Consider the following 16234-nt stretch of genomic DNA (forward strand, 5'->3'; position numbering starts at 1 on the left):
TATAAGGATGGGAACTAAACACATTTAGTTTTCCTTAAAAGGTTTAAATATTTTTAAAGCCATCAAATAATATAAAAGTTATGCAAGTTACATATCGTTGTAATCGTACTAACTTGAGGAACATAGATAGATAACAAGTCAGTTTTACCACAGGGCGAACGGCGTAAATACGAAACCCCTCAAAATAAAAGGAATTGCACCTTTTTTTAAAAATTTTTTACTGCACATATAATTTTTTTCTGTTTTTTTTCAGCATATTTTATAGAAAAATTAAGTCTGTATTTGCAAAGTATAATTGGTGTCGCCAAAAATTAGGGCTCATGTGAGTCTGTAGGGGGAAATATACAAGCCCAGTGGCCTTTTAAACATGAGGAGGAAAATAAACGAAAGCGCAAAAATGAAAACTGGCTCCTTCCTTAAAGGTTTAAAATCGCCTGTACTATTGATTTCTGCAAAAAAAAAAAAAAATTAAATGATAGTGACACTTTAAAATTATGACTGGATTTTGATATTTTTTCGTTGTGTGAACATAGCCTAAGGGCCCTATTCCACCGGACGATCTCAAACGACCGCTATTGCGAAAGACCTGAAAACGTTTACTCATTTCCATGGAGCGATAATCGTTACTTATGATCGTAATTGCGATAGTTTTTTCTTCGCTATTTATTCGCTATTGCGTTCGTATCTATTGCAGACGACTGAACGATGTCTTATTCAATGCAAACGATTTGCGAACGAGCAATGGTAAAAATAGGTCCAGGTCTTATTAATCGATCAACGATTTCTTGTTCAGTCGTTAATTGTTAACTGCATTTCAACTGAACGATTATCGTTTAGATTCGAACGATTTAACGATAATCTCAACGATAATCGTCCGGTGGAATAAGGCCCTAAAAGTTGGAAAACTAACATTGTTTTTGACCAAATGGTCACAAACATATTGAACAAAAAAAATCATAGAGGAAAGAATGAAAGAGAAAGAAAAAACATGAGAGGGAACTAAGAAAAAAAGCGGTTACACTGGAGAGGAGAGAACAATTGTCAAAAATGGTCATAGGAATAAAAAAGAACAAGGCCCAGTTCACACATCCGTACTGCTGTTGTTGGTTTTTGTGGAGCCGCACCTACGGACAGCAGTACAGATGTGCAGCTGCAGCCATCAGCAATTATAAAGACCCATTCATAGATGTGTATCCATGTTTTCCAGGACTCCCTAGGGCAGCATCCAACTTCTGCAGCCACCGGGAGTCAAATGTTGAGCAGTCAGGAGGAGTTTGGGATGTCAAAATAATAGTATGAGAGGTATCTAGAGATGTGGAAAGAAAATGTGTAAAACATGTCCATAGATCCCAAGTAACATACAGCATTTTAAAAGGAAACCAACTTGAGTCAGAAAGTTACAGGTTTTCTATAGGGATTTGCTACTGCTCTGGACAGTTCCTGACATGGACAGAGGAGGCAGCAGAAAGCACTGTGCCAGACTGGAAAGAATACACCACTTCCTGCAGGACATACAGCAGCTGATAAGTACTGGAAGACTGGAGATTACGGGAAGATTTAAATAGATGTAAATTACAAATCGTCTTAAATTTTTGACAAAAGCTGTTTTGATAGATTTTTTTTAGCCAGAGTATTCCTCTGAGCTCTTGACTATGCATAATAACTAGTTTTTGTCTATTTGACATTAGGCTATCTTCTCCCAATATTCTACCCATCACCTTGACAGCTTTTACATGGGGAATGTGGGAGTGAAGTGGAGCCACATCCAAAGTAACTAAATCTCCTCCCATACTATATCTTTTAATAATGTTAAAAGATGCCCTGAGTCTTATCAGGTAGGAATGGAGAGGAATAACACTTTTCTTTATAGCTAGATCATTCCCGTTATCATAGGAAGACATCATGGTGGCCTGGACCCAATAGAGAAGAAAGGGGGGAGAGGGCAGCTGCAGTGAGAGAACATGCTGCCAGACACGTGACCGTACTTGTGCGCCGCCGTGCTGGGGGAGGTAGCGGCCCCTTGTGGCTGAAAGTATAATGCTGACAGGGTTGGGAGCCAATGGCACAATGACAGCGCCATATTTCACTGTAGGAACTCCTGAACAAGGGCCAGCATCAGCACGTGCATCCGGAGATGGCCATAATTCAGGACAAACCTATAGGGCTCTATACACGGACACCTTTCAGGAAAATTCCTGAAGAGTACCTGTGCCCAATACTACGCTATGGGTCTGGAAATTTACCCGGATTTCCTTATAAATCCAGGTAAATTTACTGAATGTGTGAAGGGGCAATGCATGTAACTATACAGTAACCGCTCATGAGGCAATGATATCACCCTGTGGTATCACTAAGGCGCATGTAATTCTGTATCAGTATGGAGACAAGGTTATATCTCCCCCTGACCTGTTCTTACTATATAACAATATACATATAGCCCGCCATGCCCTTACATGACGCCCCAATACAGCTGGCATCACTATAACCGCACACACCCTCCCCCTCCCTCCTGCTCTGTGTGTACTACGTGCGCCCGCCCTTTCACGCCGTCACGTGACGCCTACTGGAGCGTGGCGCTGCGGTCGCTATGGAGACGCGGTGTCCTAGGAAACTTTTCACTACAGACCATAGGAGTCCGTGTCCCAGCGCAGCGGAGCACAGGCCGGGACCCTGACGCCGTACGTGAGGAGAGGTGAGGTGCGCGGCTCCCCAATAACACACACCGACAACCCCAGCCTCCCATGCTGTGCTGATGAAGGGGGGACCCATAGAAATGGCTGCATGTTGGGTTGAGTGGTCTCCCTGGTCTGAGGAGCAGTGATGGGCACACGTTAGATTCTGTATATAATAGACATACGTCATGTTCTTCTATATATGATCTATTTTTTATCTGGTGCTAATAGCACAGACCAGGGGGTTGGCGGTCTCCTCAGCTGGCCCCCCATAGTTGTTCTATGGCTGATATGAGCAGGTGACAGGACCCCCGGCTCCTCCCTTGTTTCCGTATACAGGACGAGAGCGGCTATGAGCCTGTTGTGATAAAATATCATAAAGTAATTTAATTTACTATAATATGTTCTTTTTTTATTAAAGGAGTTATCCAGCGGAAAAAAAATTCAAATCCACTGGTGTCAGAAAGTTATATAGATTTGTAATTTACTTCTATATAAAAATCTCCAGTCTTCCAGTATTTATCAGCTGCTGTATGTCCTGCCTTATCAGGCAGAGCACTACATTAAGATTGTGCGGGAAATGACACTGAGGATGAAGGTAAGAAATATACCTTCATCCTCAGAGCCCTGTGTGCAATTATCTGTGTGCAAGAATTATCTAACCTACTAATGGTTCCCCTTTAAACTGTCTCTGTCATTACAAAAAACTTTTGACGTGTCAGTTTGGTCTGGGTCTATGTGTTACGACCCTGACTGATCATGAGAAGGATCAGGAAGAGGACTGTGCTGCTGTGCGCTTTGCTGCCTGCTCTGTGTCACTGAGGAATGACGGCCCCATAGATTTTCATTATGAGTTTGACTCATCACGTGACACAGAGCCGGGAGAGGACCGCGCTGAGCATGGACTTCTCCTGACTCCTCCTCTGACATGTCTCTCTGACATGGTAAAAGTTTTTTTTTAATGACAGTGACATTTTAACCCCTTCTTAACCTGCAGATTTCTCACGTCATTTTTTTTCTCCTTACCCTTTAAGAACCATAGCATTTTTATTTTTCCATCCACATAGCTGTATGAGGCTTATTTTCTGCAGAACAATTGTACCTTTTACTGGAGCTCTTCATTTTGCCGTATAATGTACTGCAGAACTAGCAAAAAAGTTGTGGGTTAAAAAATAATCCTGCTGTTCAGCAGACTTATTGGCATTACAGTCAGGGCTGTATTAACAGCTGCTGCTGCCCTAGGCACTAAACCTGAAGACGCCCCATCCTCACGCACCTATTGGCGATATCAGACCTGACCAATACCACCATACCCCCCACCCCCCTGGAAAAGACACCAGATTTACTGGCAAGTCTGAATGGGAGGAGGGAAACTAAAAAAATAAAACAAAAAAAATATTTTTTTCTGTCCCCCTGCTCCCTGGTGCTGCCCCCCTGCAAGGTGCTGCCCTAGGCACCGGACCACGGGTGCCTAGTGGTAAATACGGCCCTGATTACAGTAGCGGGAACATTTAAACAGTTTTGGAGCTCCCGGCATCATAATGGTACATGATACCAGGAACTCTGGACTCCATTCCATAGCGTATTATCCCTGTATATACAGAATGTAGGAATAAGCCCTTATAGTTTAGTTATTTCCACACATTGATGTCCAATATGTTAAGTTGGGTTTTATTTATATTTAAAATTGAAAAGGGGGATGAGTTAAATGTTTTAATATTTTTACATGATTTACACCTTATTTCATCCACTATACGATGTGTCAGCTTTGATTGACAGGTACTGTATTTCTCTACATGCAGATAGGTCCAGGTAAAGGCTCGAGGGGTCATCCCAACAGAAGCACAAAAACCTATATGCGGCTGATGTGGCTGTAATTCAAAAGTTTTCCCAGCTCTATCAGGCCACACACTAGCAAGTGATACATTACACTGCATGTAAACCACTTTCACATAATTTCTACAGGCGTTCTAGACTGGACTTGGTCTATATGAATGCTTTTTTTATTTCTTAAAGTGGTTTTAATATAATGTCAAATTTTCTGTTGCTTCAGTTTCTTTCCAGAGGGAGCAACATCAGATTCTCTTCAAGTAAAGACCAAAACCTGCAGCCATGACGTCTGTTTTACCAAGCCAGAAAGAAATGGGAAGTGGAACATATACATTCTCGAGTCAACCCAGAGTTGTCCAGAACCGCAAGAAGTACAGAGGAACACAGCCACCCATGTGAGTATAATATCTATGCGTCCTGTAGCAGTGCAGCCACTAGAGGGCAGATTTATTTTATTATTATAATATCCCTTCTCCTCCATCCAGCTGTTGGAAAACTAAAATTCTCATAGCTTCAGCTTTGGCTCTCCAGGCAGCTTGTAACAGCTGGAGGGTCTGAGTTTGACACCTGTGCGTTAGTTTCTGAAAACCTGGAGAAAGGAGCTGGCTGCTGGGTGGGTAGTAAGTAGTGCAGGCTCCGCAATTTTTTTTAGGACAGTCAAAAGTTCCGGGTGTCTATCCAATGGTATTAGCTAAAAGTTGTCAGGTTTCCATTAACCCTTTAAGGACGCAGCCATTGTTTGTTTTTATGTTTTTTTCCCAGAAACATCTGGTTCCCCTACTGATCAACAATTATTCTTGCTTCTGAGACAAGATGTCACTTCAGCCAGTTGCAGGCCCAGACTGTACCTTAAAAATACTTTGCATCCTCTAATTTTCTACCCTGTATCAAAAAATGTTTTTCTCATTACGTCACTCAGTATAAATATTATTTTTAATAGCTGGTATATTTCTGCATGCAATAAAACCAATGTAAATATTTATTTTGTAATGTAAATTTTTTATGAAAAAAATATCATTTTTTTTTCATTAAGGATTTCATTTTTGTTTAATTAAATACATTCTTGGCCTTCTAACTATATATATCTGGAGCTTGGGAAATCTAGGTGTTTCCTCTTTGAAAACTAGGTAACATGGCTGATATATATGCATGCACAGTATATGGTTTAGGGTGAATATTGAGGTCTTCTCAGTGCTCTTGATTTGCATATTTATTGTAAAAATGCCAACAGCATCACTTGTCTGGCAGAAAACTAGAAACTGTTGCATTTTTACAATGCATGTGTATGTACTCCAGGAGCCTGGAAAACCTGTCTGCTTTCAGGAACACTTTATTCACCATTAATCTTTGGGGATTGATATAATGATTCCTACATATATAAGCACTTATGATCTCAGTGATCCTCCCTGTCTCTTTCTCTGACGGCCATGCTCTCCGGCATTGTTATAAATTTAGATAGCTCTGTCAGAGCCCTCTCCTCCCCCTCCCCTCTCTGGTTGGACCAGGTCACAGCCAGACTCTCTATTGTGCTGATCACAGCACACAGAGAGGAAGTTAGACTCACAGACCAGGAAGGGATCTGTATGAAGGAACGTCAAAAACCCAAACAATATTTAAAAATAAGTGTTACTGTGATACATAGTTTGTCTACGCAATGCTATATACAGCAAAAGGGACATGATACCATTATTCTATAGGTCAGTCCAAACACAACCATATGTAGGTTTACACAGATTTTCTAATGTTTTATAAATTTTTTTAATTAATTTTTTTTTTTTTTTTTTTTTTGCAATGGGGTACTCCGGCCCTGCAGTATAATCTGTGTACGGCCGGGGAGTGGGTTGAAATAGAAGCCGGTGGTGACTTACCTCCCCAGTTCCAGCAGCGGCTCCCAGATCGCGCCGGCCTGTACCTCCGTCCCGCGGCCGCTTCCTGGTTAGAGCAGCGGCTTGAGACGTCATAGCATTGATCAGTGTAATCGGCGCTCTGCTCATTGAGCCTGCCTGTGGCAGACTGAATAAGCAGAGCGCAGATTGGACCGCACGGAGGAAGGTAAGAGGCCTCCGGCAGTCCAGCACAGCGATTGGTCCCAATCGATAAGTGACAGGAGCGGCTCCTGTCACATTTAAACGCTGCAACGTTTGCAGAGTTTAAGGGGTTAATGACAGACTGCAGCACGATTGGTGCATCCTGTCAATAACTGTGATGGCCCAGCTGCTGATTGCATCTGGCCCCCACCTGCTATGAAGCGTGCTCGGCTACGGAGCGCTCTTTATAGCACATTAGACACCCAGGGCATACATGTACGCCCATGGTCGTCTGGTGACAGGCGGCCAGGGCATGCATGTAAAAAAAATTCAAAATATAAAATTGACTGTATTGTCCCTTTTAATGTTTTAGTTGTTGGTGAGTTAACTGCCTGGAGTTACAGCTGGCACCAAACACGAAGTGTGCCAGCTGTATATTGATGTGAGCTCCCGCTGAGTATAGTGCGGCTCAGCCTCTCATTCTCAAAGTTTGCGTTTTACATGTTATGAGTTTTGTTTTTCTTTTGCTTTAGGACAGAAGAGATCTACAATTATGGAAATATTATGTATGATCGAAGGGTTGTGCGAGGCAATACTTATGCTCAACAATTATTACCTTTGGTGAGCAGGACATCCTGGATTCTCTCAGTATTACTGAAATGATTTCTGCCTTCATAAGAGATACGTGCAGAACAAATGCCTTGTTATATTTCCTACCATATGCTTATTCATTGTAAATTTCCATTACTGTCCACTCCCTTAGGCTTATAGGAATAATAAAAGAACAAATTTATGTTGTTTCTTCAGATAGATGAACAATTTCCTGTTTTATGAGTTTTATACAATTGTTATGAGTAGAGATGAGCAAATTTACAGTAAAAGTGAATCGCTTTGTTATCTCTGCAATCTACTCATAAGGCTGGTGCTTTGTAACTCATTTCTGGTCTGAGCCACGCCTCCCTGGGTGCTGGGAAAAGATGGGAGAAGTTTCCCAGGACTGGATCCAGCTTTTTCAGGCACCCGGCATGGAGCGGTAGTGAGGTACAAGACAACAGGCGGATGAGCAGATTGCAGAGATAAAGCGATTTGTTTCTTTGTTACTGTAAATTTGCTCATCTCTTGTTATGAGTACAGAACTTATAGTAGCTCCTGTTTTCCCATTTAGTCTGCACAGCCAGATCCGGTAGAGATTCAGAGGAATCAGGAAGCCCGCAGAAGAGCACTTGCAAAGAAACGTGCAAAAGAACTGCTAAGATCTAGGTCACCTGAACCTGTGGAAGGCAGGAAACACATTGATGTGCAGACAGGTAGGAAGGATATTCTTATTTTCTAATAATATATACTAATATTATATACTATTGTAGGAAGCCCTAGTGGCTGTTTTGCTTCTAATTGATTAAATAAGTCAAAAGTATGTGAATAATCCATGCAGGTGTTTTACATATCTGAACAACAATATCACTATACTATGTCACTAAACCTTAACCTGTAACAAATATGTCTTCAAATGACCAGAAGTAATCATTCAAAATGAATTAATACAGCTGAGGCTGAAGTGCTGTCCATCAGCTATCAAAATTCCACCGTAGTTATTACCTTTAATTAAAGCTAGTTATAAAATGGATGCACATGTTGTTAACTCTATTTTGTGCGGTCTTTGTTGCAGAGCTGTACTTAGAAGAGCTCAGTGACCGTGTTGAGGAGAAGGACATGGAATGCCAGACGGATGCTTTCTTGGACAGACCTCCCACACCCCTTTTCATCCCAGCTAAGACTGGAGTTGATATTTCAACACAGATCCTGGAAGGAGAAGTAAATATCTATAACCAGTTTAGTGGTGTGTCAGGCAAGCCATGTATGCTTCAGCAAGCAAGAGGGACATTTTGCACTCCTTTCAGATTTCGTTGGAAAAGCTGGTGCTGACTTAGATGCCAGATAACTTTATACTAATGTTTTAGCATACCAAACCAAGCACATGGTCCTCCAGTGCTGGAAAACAACAACTCTTTAAATATCAATTAATAACTGATTGGATTAAAAAGCCCAGGGGGCGTTCCCATGCATGCAAGAGCCAAGCTTAGAACAACCTAACAACTTCAAAATGCTGGCTGCATGACTGACAGACACTAGGCTGCCTTTGCTAACCCACCTCTCACCTGTTTGTGGTTGTTAATTATGTGCGCAGGGGTACTTACAGAGTTGCTGGTATGATGATCTGGGGAGCGATTTCATATGTCAGTTGATTAACCCCTAGTAGTGATATGAGGAACACCAATGGCTCAGCAATATGCAGGACATCCTGCTGCCACATGTGTTCCTTCTTCTGGCAGGGCTTTTAATTTGTGATTTCCACAGGATAATACTCATCCACACCACCACACAGAAAGGTTTCCCCAGATTACAACACTTTTCTTGGCCAGCCTTCCTTGATCACTAAAGGAGATGGAAGCCTCAGATATACAGCATAGGCATCCAGTGACAATGTCAAACATTGACTCCCATTGTAATAACAATACAAACATATACCTCACCTATTTTTACTGTGTCCTTCTGCATTTAAAAGTGTAGCAAAAAGTGCATTTCTGTATTGTAGAATTAAAAGATTTGGCAACGCTTACAGTACTAGTGCATATCAAATAGACAATCTATTGGCACATCCTGGGGCTTATTGACACATATTATTGGCGGTATACTGGCAATACTCTCGATCACTGTCTCTGAGAGCCTTCATGAAGTAAAATGATGATATTGCTGCCCATTGTTTTGGATTATTCTGAAAAAATATACATTCCCTCTTATGTTGTTGATGCTATCGTTACAGCTATTTGACTTTGATCTGGAAGTAAAGCCAATCCTGGAAGTGTTGATTGGGAAGACAATTGAGCAGGCTCTCCTGGAAGTAATGGAAGAAGAGGAACTGGCAAACTTAAGGGCACAGCAGCGTGCTTTTGAGGAACTGCGTAATGCTGAGCTTGCTGAGGCACAACGACTTGAAGAACAGGAGAGACGGCATAGAGAGGAAAAGGTACAATTCTAACAGGATTCTAATAAAATACAATAGCTTCAACAAAGGAATCTCTAAATACAGGTTACGCTTCTATTCTTCGCAGGAACGGCGAAAGCTGCAACAAAGGGAAATGCTTCTGAAAGAAAAGGAGACTGCAGAGAAAGTGGCAGCTAGAGCTTTTGCCCAGCAGTACCTGGCTGATCTTATTCCTTCTGTATTTAGCAGCTTGAGGGACAATGGATACTTCTATGATCCTGTAGAAAGAGGTTTGTATAAAATATATATTGATTGTTAAATAAAACTGATAGTCCATGAGGGAAATGTTAGAATTTATTGTATGCTAGGATATGATCCCTAAAATTGATGGGGCTAATGTCCAGTGTTGTGCTGCTGGAACATATCCCAGTTCATGAGCATACAGTGGGAAATTTCACCCATACAGATTACTTCTGTTCTGTATAGCTCTCAAGATTTTGTTTTTTACCGCCTTGAGATGCTTTAGGACTGTTGTATATTTGAGCAACTGGGGTTTCTCTGGGCTGGGCTCTGGTTGGCTCCAGTGCTGCCCATGGCTGTTACTGAGCAAAACACTTCACATGCAATTATTTTACCTGTGTGAATGTAGCTTTATATGATGTCCAGTTGTGTTTTTTTTTTTGCTTATTTAATAAATTATTTATGTTCAACAGATGTTGAGACTGGATTAATGCCATGGCTAATGGGTGAAGTGAGGAGTGCACTAGAAAGGAATGAACTGGGCAGGACAGTGCTGGACAGTAAGTATTTTTTTGCTTTATGTCAGAACAAATGTATTTTAAATATGTTACAAAGTGTCCTTGAAAGAAGGACTCTCTAAAGGGAATATGGATATAATAGAGTTTCTTGTGGTACACCTGCACATAGTGTTACCCATTTTATGGACAGACCCTTGATTTCGAAACTTTTAAGAGTACTTTTCCAAATTACTCCCTTCCACGCTGCAATCATGATAGTTTACAGCGTTTAAGGGGTTAATGCTAGGTAGCAGCCAGCAACGTGTCTATACATTCCTATTCCTATGCGTGCGGGGTAAGTATATAGCCGTATGCCTGGCGTGAGGGGGTTAAAGAGTATTTATATAGTTAGCACCGCAAGTGCCACATGTTGTAATCCCTTGTTAAAACTAAAATTCCTCTTTGCTTTTGAAACTATAATAGAATAGTACAATCCTACAATAAGTATAAACAGAATTTGGTACTGCAGTTATGTCCTGGGTGTAGCTCTGGCCTTCACTGTCTACTTCACTCTCCGGACTTCACTGTCCGAAGGACCACAGCATTGCCACTTAACTCCCCTGAATGACTGAGCAGGAGCCGTAAAATGTAGACCAAGCTGGACCTGTGGCTGTATAGCCATGGGCCCAGTTCAAAGGTAAGAGATGTGCCATTCTGCTCTTAAATAGGAAATACAGAGAGTCTGGGCTCCTGTACAGTAAGCGGCGGTGCGCTGTGTGAACTGCAAAAATTCTACATGTGAACAAAGCCCAGCAGTGCTCTTACTATTGTGCAAACTAATGAGAACAGACTACCATGTCTGTGGTAATAAAGTCTTAAGCTTTTTGGATTTTTGGAAAATCTTTGGGTCTGTCTTTCATGTAATAGCACTGCATATTTGATACCCAAAACAATGAAGATCAGCTAGTGGTGGTCACATATCGGTTTGCAATACACCTTTAGGCTATGTTCACACTACGTAAAACTACGGCCGTAGTTCTCGCCGCAGAACTACGGCTGTAGTTTTGCGGTGTGTGACATAGTTTTATGTTAAATGGGATATCGGCCGGAGCGTACACGCATCGTATACGCTCCGGCCTGGGAGCCCATGCGGCGCCGGAAAAAACTGACAGGTCAGTTTTCTGCGGCCGGAATTCAGTGAATTCCGGCCGCAGAAAGACCTGTCAGTGCACACAGTGAAGCAAGCGGCTCCGGCTGCTCGCTTCACTGTGGACTATGGGAAGCTCTGATGCAGGCGCACGCTGATGCGCCCACATCAGAGCTCCGCGGCCGGACGGATCATCCGGCCGGTACTTAAGTACCGGCCGCGATGATCCGGGCACAGACCGGCCGTTCCGTGACCTGGCCGGGGTCACGGAACGGCCGGTCTGATACGCCGTGTGAACGTAGCCTTATATTGTCATGAAATAACCTAGTTCCTGAGTTTAGATTAGCTGTCAAGCTACAAAGCTCATGGAGCCACTATAAATAATTAGACCTGCATGGTAAAACACATTTGTATTTTCTTAAAATGTTTATTAATTAATTTTTTTTTATTACTTGCTTCTAGTATTAATTCGTGAAGTAGTGGAAAGACGGATTGATGATTACAGCAAGTTGGAGGTAGCGGAGACATCCAGCATATAAAGGGAATTTAAAGGTGCACAATAATAATAATAATAATAATTTGTATAGCATCAACAGATTCCGCAGGGCTTATTATGCACAGTTGTGATGTGTGTGTTTTTGAAATATGCAAATTAGTTTGTCTGGTGCACTGGGGGCGGGCCCAGCTCCCCCAGTGCAACGTTTTTCCTTCCCATCCATGACTCCACCTAATGATAGGCAACAAGGTGAAGCAGTGATTTTGACCCTGGCCTCTTAAAACCCCATATCTCTTTCGGGTGCATAGAATAGTAAAACTGATTACAAATGGACTGGATAAAAACAGCACAACTGATGCAAAATGATCTAAGTAACAACCTATTGAAATAAATGGGGATTTTGAAGAAAAGGGGTACTATGGCATCTAGTGTAAAAAAGAAAAGTCCCCTGAAACAAAGTTCAGGCCACTCAGTTTCTGTGCCTGTGCATCTTCAGCACGCCACTGTCGGACTTTGTTTCCCTGTAGTCTTCATGGCACACAGTCGGAACAGCTAGCATGGCAGTATGGGTCATGTGACACAGTTATGTCACGCTACGGGCCTGGACTCCAGTGGTGATGTATGTATGGGGAAGAGCAGACACACAGACCTCACATTCAACATATATTATCAAGGGGGACATTTTCACAAGTCGGAAACTAGTAGCAATTAAGACCCCCTATTACATCGGGTCAATGTTGGCCAAACAAGCCAATATCGTTCTGAGTAATAGTGCTAGGGATCAGCTGGTGCTCGTTGGTTTGTCAGGCTGTTCTATTTAACTAAAAATCACCTCCTGTTCCCACCGAGCATCTTTCTGTGTAATGGTGGATGTGCAGCCAAGGGCTATTTGCAGGAACAGGCTACAATGCCCGGGGAATAAAAGCATTACAAGCACGGTCATAGAGCAATTTTAAGGAACGTTTATTTTCTGCAAAAGGTTTGATTTTTTTGAAAAACCATCAAATAATATAAAAATCATTTTAATCGTACTGACTTGAGGAACATATATAACACATTTTTCACTGCGCATATAATTTTTTTATGGTTTTGCAGTGTTTCTTATGCAAAAATTAAGTTTGCCATTGCAAAGTAAAATAAGTGTCGCAAAAAATAAGGGCTCATGTGGCAAGTGCTATGGCCTTTTACGTGTAATCTGATTTTATTGGCAACCATGCAAAAATAACAGATACAAATCAAATAACGTGCAATAATCTGCGACCTGCAAGTCGCATGGCGTCCGGTTTTCTATTATAATAAAAGAACATGAGTATAGAAGCTAACAATTATACCATAATGCCGCTAGAGGTGTCTAAAGACACCAAAAGAAGCAATATCAACAATAGAAATGTGAAATCCAGGCATAAAAGCGACGTTAAAGAAGGACAAGAGGGAGAAGAGCCAGAATTAGAGAGAAGAGAGAGGCGGATGACGGGGGAAGGGGGGGGGGGACGAACACCACAGCCAGTCTGACTTGTCAGCCAAAGAAACTCAGTCCCCGGATGTCAGAGGCTCGCGAATAAGAGCGAGAAACTCCTCGGAATCCATGAACAAACGCCAAGGAAACCACACTTTCTCAAATTTGTCAGATCTATCATGGGCCTCAGCCACAAGTTCCTCCATTCTACCAAGGTCTCTGAGTTCACCCATCCATTCTGCCAGGGTAGGTACCAAGGGAGTTTTCCAGTGTCGGGGGATGACCATGCGGGCAGCTGTCAGAAAGTGCCGCAAAAGTCCCTTTTTGGTCTTAGAAAGGGAACCTGGTAGGTTAGACAATAAAGCTAATTGGGGAGAGTTGACGACAGTCTGTCCGGAATATGCATGGTATATTTCTAAAACCTTATCCCAAAAATCACGAATTCCCGGACAAGCCCACCAAATGTGTAGCATGTCACCAGCATCCGTCAGGCATCTCCAGCTATGGCCTTTTAAACACAAGGAAAAAACAAAAACGCAAAAACGAAAATTGGCTCCGTCATTAAGGGGTTAAAAGAGTTATCCAGCTTTAGAAAAACACGGCCAATTTCTTCCAGAGACAGCACCACTCTTGTCCCCAGTTTTGGTGAGGTTTATTAGTATTAGTATTGTATTGCTCCCCAAAAGTTACACGAATCACCAATATAAACTTATTACGGGAAATGCTTATAAAGTGCTTTTTTTCCCTGCACTTACTACTGCATCAAGGCTTCACTTCCTGGATAAAATGGTGATGTCACAACCCGAATCCCAGAGCTGTGCGGGCTGTGGCTGCTGGAGAGGATGATGGCAGAGGGATGCTCAGTGTCCCTCCAGTGCCCTGTGTCCCTCACTGTCTCCCTGCCATCATCCTCTCCAGCAGCCACAGCCTGCACAGCTCTGGGAGTCGGGTCAGGACATCATCATGTTATCCAGGAAGTGAAGCCTTGATGCAGTAATGCAGGGAAAAGAAAACACTTTATAAGCATTTCCCATAATAAGTGTATATTGGAGATTTGTATAACTTGGGGGGCAATACAATACTTTAATAAAAAATTTTGAAGGACTTCTTTAATTGCAAACCACACCTAAACTAGAGACAAGAGTGGTGTTGTCTCTGGAAGAAAGTGAACATTTTCCTAACGCTGGATAACCCCTTTAACCCCTTTCCTCCGCAGGACGTACCGTCACGTCCTGCAGGGAGGTGGGGTGGTTCAGAGAGGGGCCGCGCCTATTCGCGGCTATTAGCGAGTGCCGCCGCTGATGGATTGGTGCTATATTATATACACAGCTGGGGGCCTAATTACTGTGAGTGAAAATAAAAAAAAGTGTTTTTAATAATAAAAAATCCCCTCCCCTTATAAAAGTTTAAATCACCCCCCTTTTCCCATTTTTAAATAAAAATAAATAAATAAACAAACATATTGACATTGCCGCCTGCGTAATCACCTGAAATATTAAATTATCACATTCCTGATCTCGCACGGTAAACGGTGTAAGCGCAAAAAAATCCTAAAGTGCAAAATTGCGCATTTTTGGTCGCATCAAATTCAGAAATATTGTGATAAAAAGTGATCAAAAAGTTGCATATACACAAGTAAAGTACCGATAGAAGGAACACATCATGGCGCAAAAAATGACACCTAACACAGCCCCATAGACCAAAGGATAAATTTGCTATAAACGTGAGAATGGAGCGATTTTAAGGAACATTTAATTTTTTTGAAAGGTTTTGATTTTTTTTATAAGCCATCAAATAATATAAAAGTTATACATGCTACATATCGTTGTAATCGTAACAACTTGAGGAACATGCATAACAAGTCGGTTTTACCATATGGCGCATGGCGTAAACACAAAACCACCCCAAATAAAAAATATTGCGTTCTATTTTTAATTTCACTGTGCATATAATTTTTTTTTCTGGTTTCGCAATATATTTTATGCAAAAATCTGCTATTTGAAAGTTCAATTAGTTGCACAAAAAATAAGGGCTCATTTGGGTCTGTAGGTTAAAAAATGCAACTGCTATGGCCTTTTAAACCCGAGGAGGAAAAAACACAAAAACAAAAATATGCCCAAGAGGGAAGGGGTTAAGGGTGTCCATATTGTTTAACACACTCTTATATTTAGAATGCACTTGTACAAGCCTGATGCACAAAATTTGGTTTATGGATACAAAATAAATTTATAGACATGCTCTATACATCAGAATTTCTAACATTTGTCCACAGCCTTGTGTAATAAAGAGTTCATGAATGAGATGTTATGTGTTATAATCACTGCACAAAAACTGTATTCCTGACGCTTTGAAGTTATACAGTATATGTACAAATGACAATGAAGGGATTTAAATGCACATTTAATAGTATTGTTTTTTTTTGCAGGAGCACTTCAGCTTTATATTTAGAACATCAAACAAGCCACAATGTGTGCAGAGAAGTAAGAAGAATATTGAATAACACCAGCAATCAATCTAATAAAATTATATTACTTTATGTTAAAAGGTACTGAGTGGTTTTCTAAAATTTGTGTATGCTGTAGAATTTTAAATATGTGAAATAAAAGTCTTCCATAGTATACCAGGATGACCAGACTCTACACTGCGTTACTGTAAAATGTAATGTTATGTTACAAGCAAGTAAGAACAATAATCATTTAATGTAATAGGGCCTTTAGTTGTGTTTTTGCCTAGTTTCTTTGTTTACATAACCAAAACCTAATCTGACTGTCTGGGCTGCAATGTGATGAGCATCACCTGGTGCGTCAGATTGTTTATAATAAAGAAACACTGGTGCTAAATCCTGTTTCGCCAGCTGCTGTGTTGAGGAAACAACATAGAGTATAA

The 16234-nt window shown here is 41.4% G+C and overlaps 1 protein-coding gene across 5 annotated transcripts; it reads left to right on the forward strand.

Moving 5' to 3' along the window:
* The first annotated feature begins 2119 nt into the window (after positions 1-2119).
* On the forward strand, positions 2120-15966 carry RSPH3 (radial spoke head 3). 5 transcript variants are annotated; one of them, XM_069973741.1, is made up of 10 exons: positions 2244-2265; positions 4726-4897; positions 7063-7150; positions 7695-7836; positions 8196-8341; positions 9351-9554; positions 9640-9802; positions 10226-10312; positions 11859-11948; positions 15774-15896. In XM_069973741.1, exons 2-9 carry the CDS (start codon positions 4785-4787, stop codon positions 11933-11935), a joined length of 1020 nt encoding a protein of 339 aa, XP_069829842.1. In that variant the 5' UTR covers positions 2244-2265; positions 4726-4784; the 3' UTR covers positions 11936-11948; positions 15774-15896. The 5 variants fall into 5 exon arrangements, with proteins under 5 accessions (XP_069829839.1, XP_069829842.1, XP_069829840.1 ...); XM_069973739.1 differs by lacking the exon at positions 2244-2265 and adding an exon at positions 2603-2692; XM_069973740.1 differs by lacking the exon at positions 2244-2265 and adding an exon at positions 2608-2697.
* The last annotated feature ends 268 nt before the right edge of the window (positions 15967-16234 follow it).

The sequence above is a fragment of the Dendropsophus ebraccatus genome, chromosome 6 (genome assembly GCF_027789765.1).
Source record: "Dendropsophus ebraccatus isolate aDenEbr1 chromosome 6, aDenEbr1.pat, whole genome shotgun sequence".
In the NCBI taxonomy this organism is placed as follows: Eukaryota; Metazoa; Chordata; class Amphibia; order Anura; family Hylidae; genus Dendropsophus; species Dendropsophus ebraccatus.

Bases quoted from the DNA above. Each gene is read 5' to 3' on its own strand.
- RSPH3 (XM_069973738.1), top strand. From the start codon at position 2,135: ATGGCCATAATTCAGGACAAACCTATAGGGCTCTATACACGGACACCT. The intron at 2,266-4,725 runs GTAAATTTACTG...CTGTTGCTTCAG, and splicing joins GGATTTCCTTATAAATCCAG to TTTCTTTCCAGAGGGAGCAA. The intron at 10,313-11,858 runs GTAAGTATTTTT...ACTTGCTTCTAG, and splicing joins GGGCAGGACAGTGCTGGACA to TATTAATTCGTGAAGTAGTG.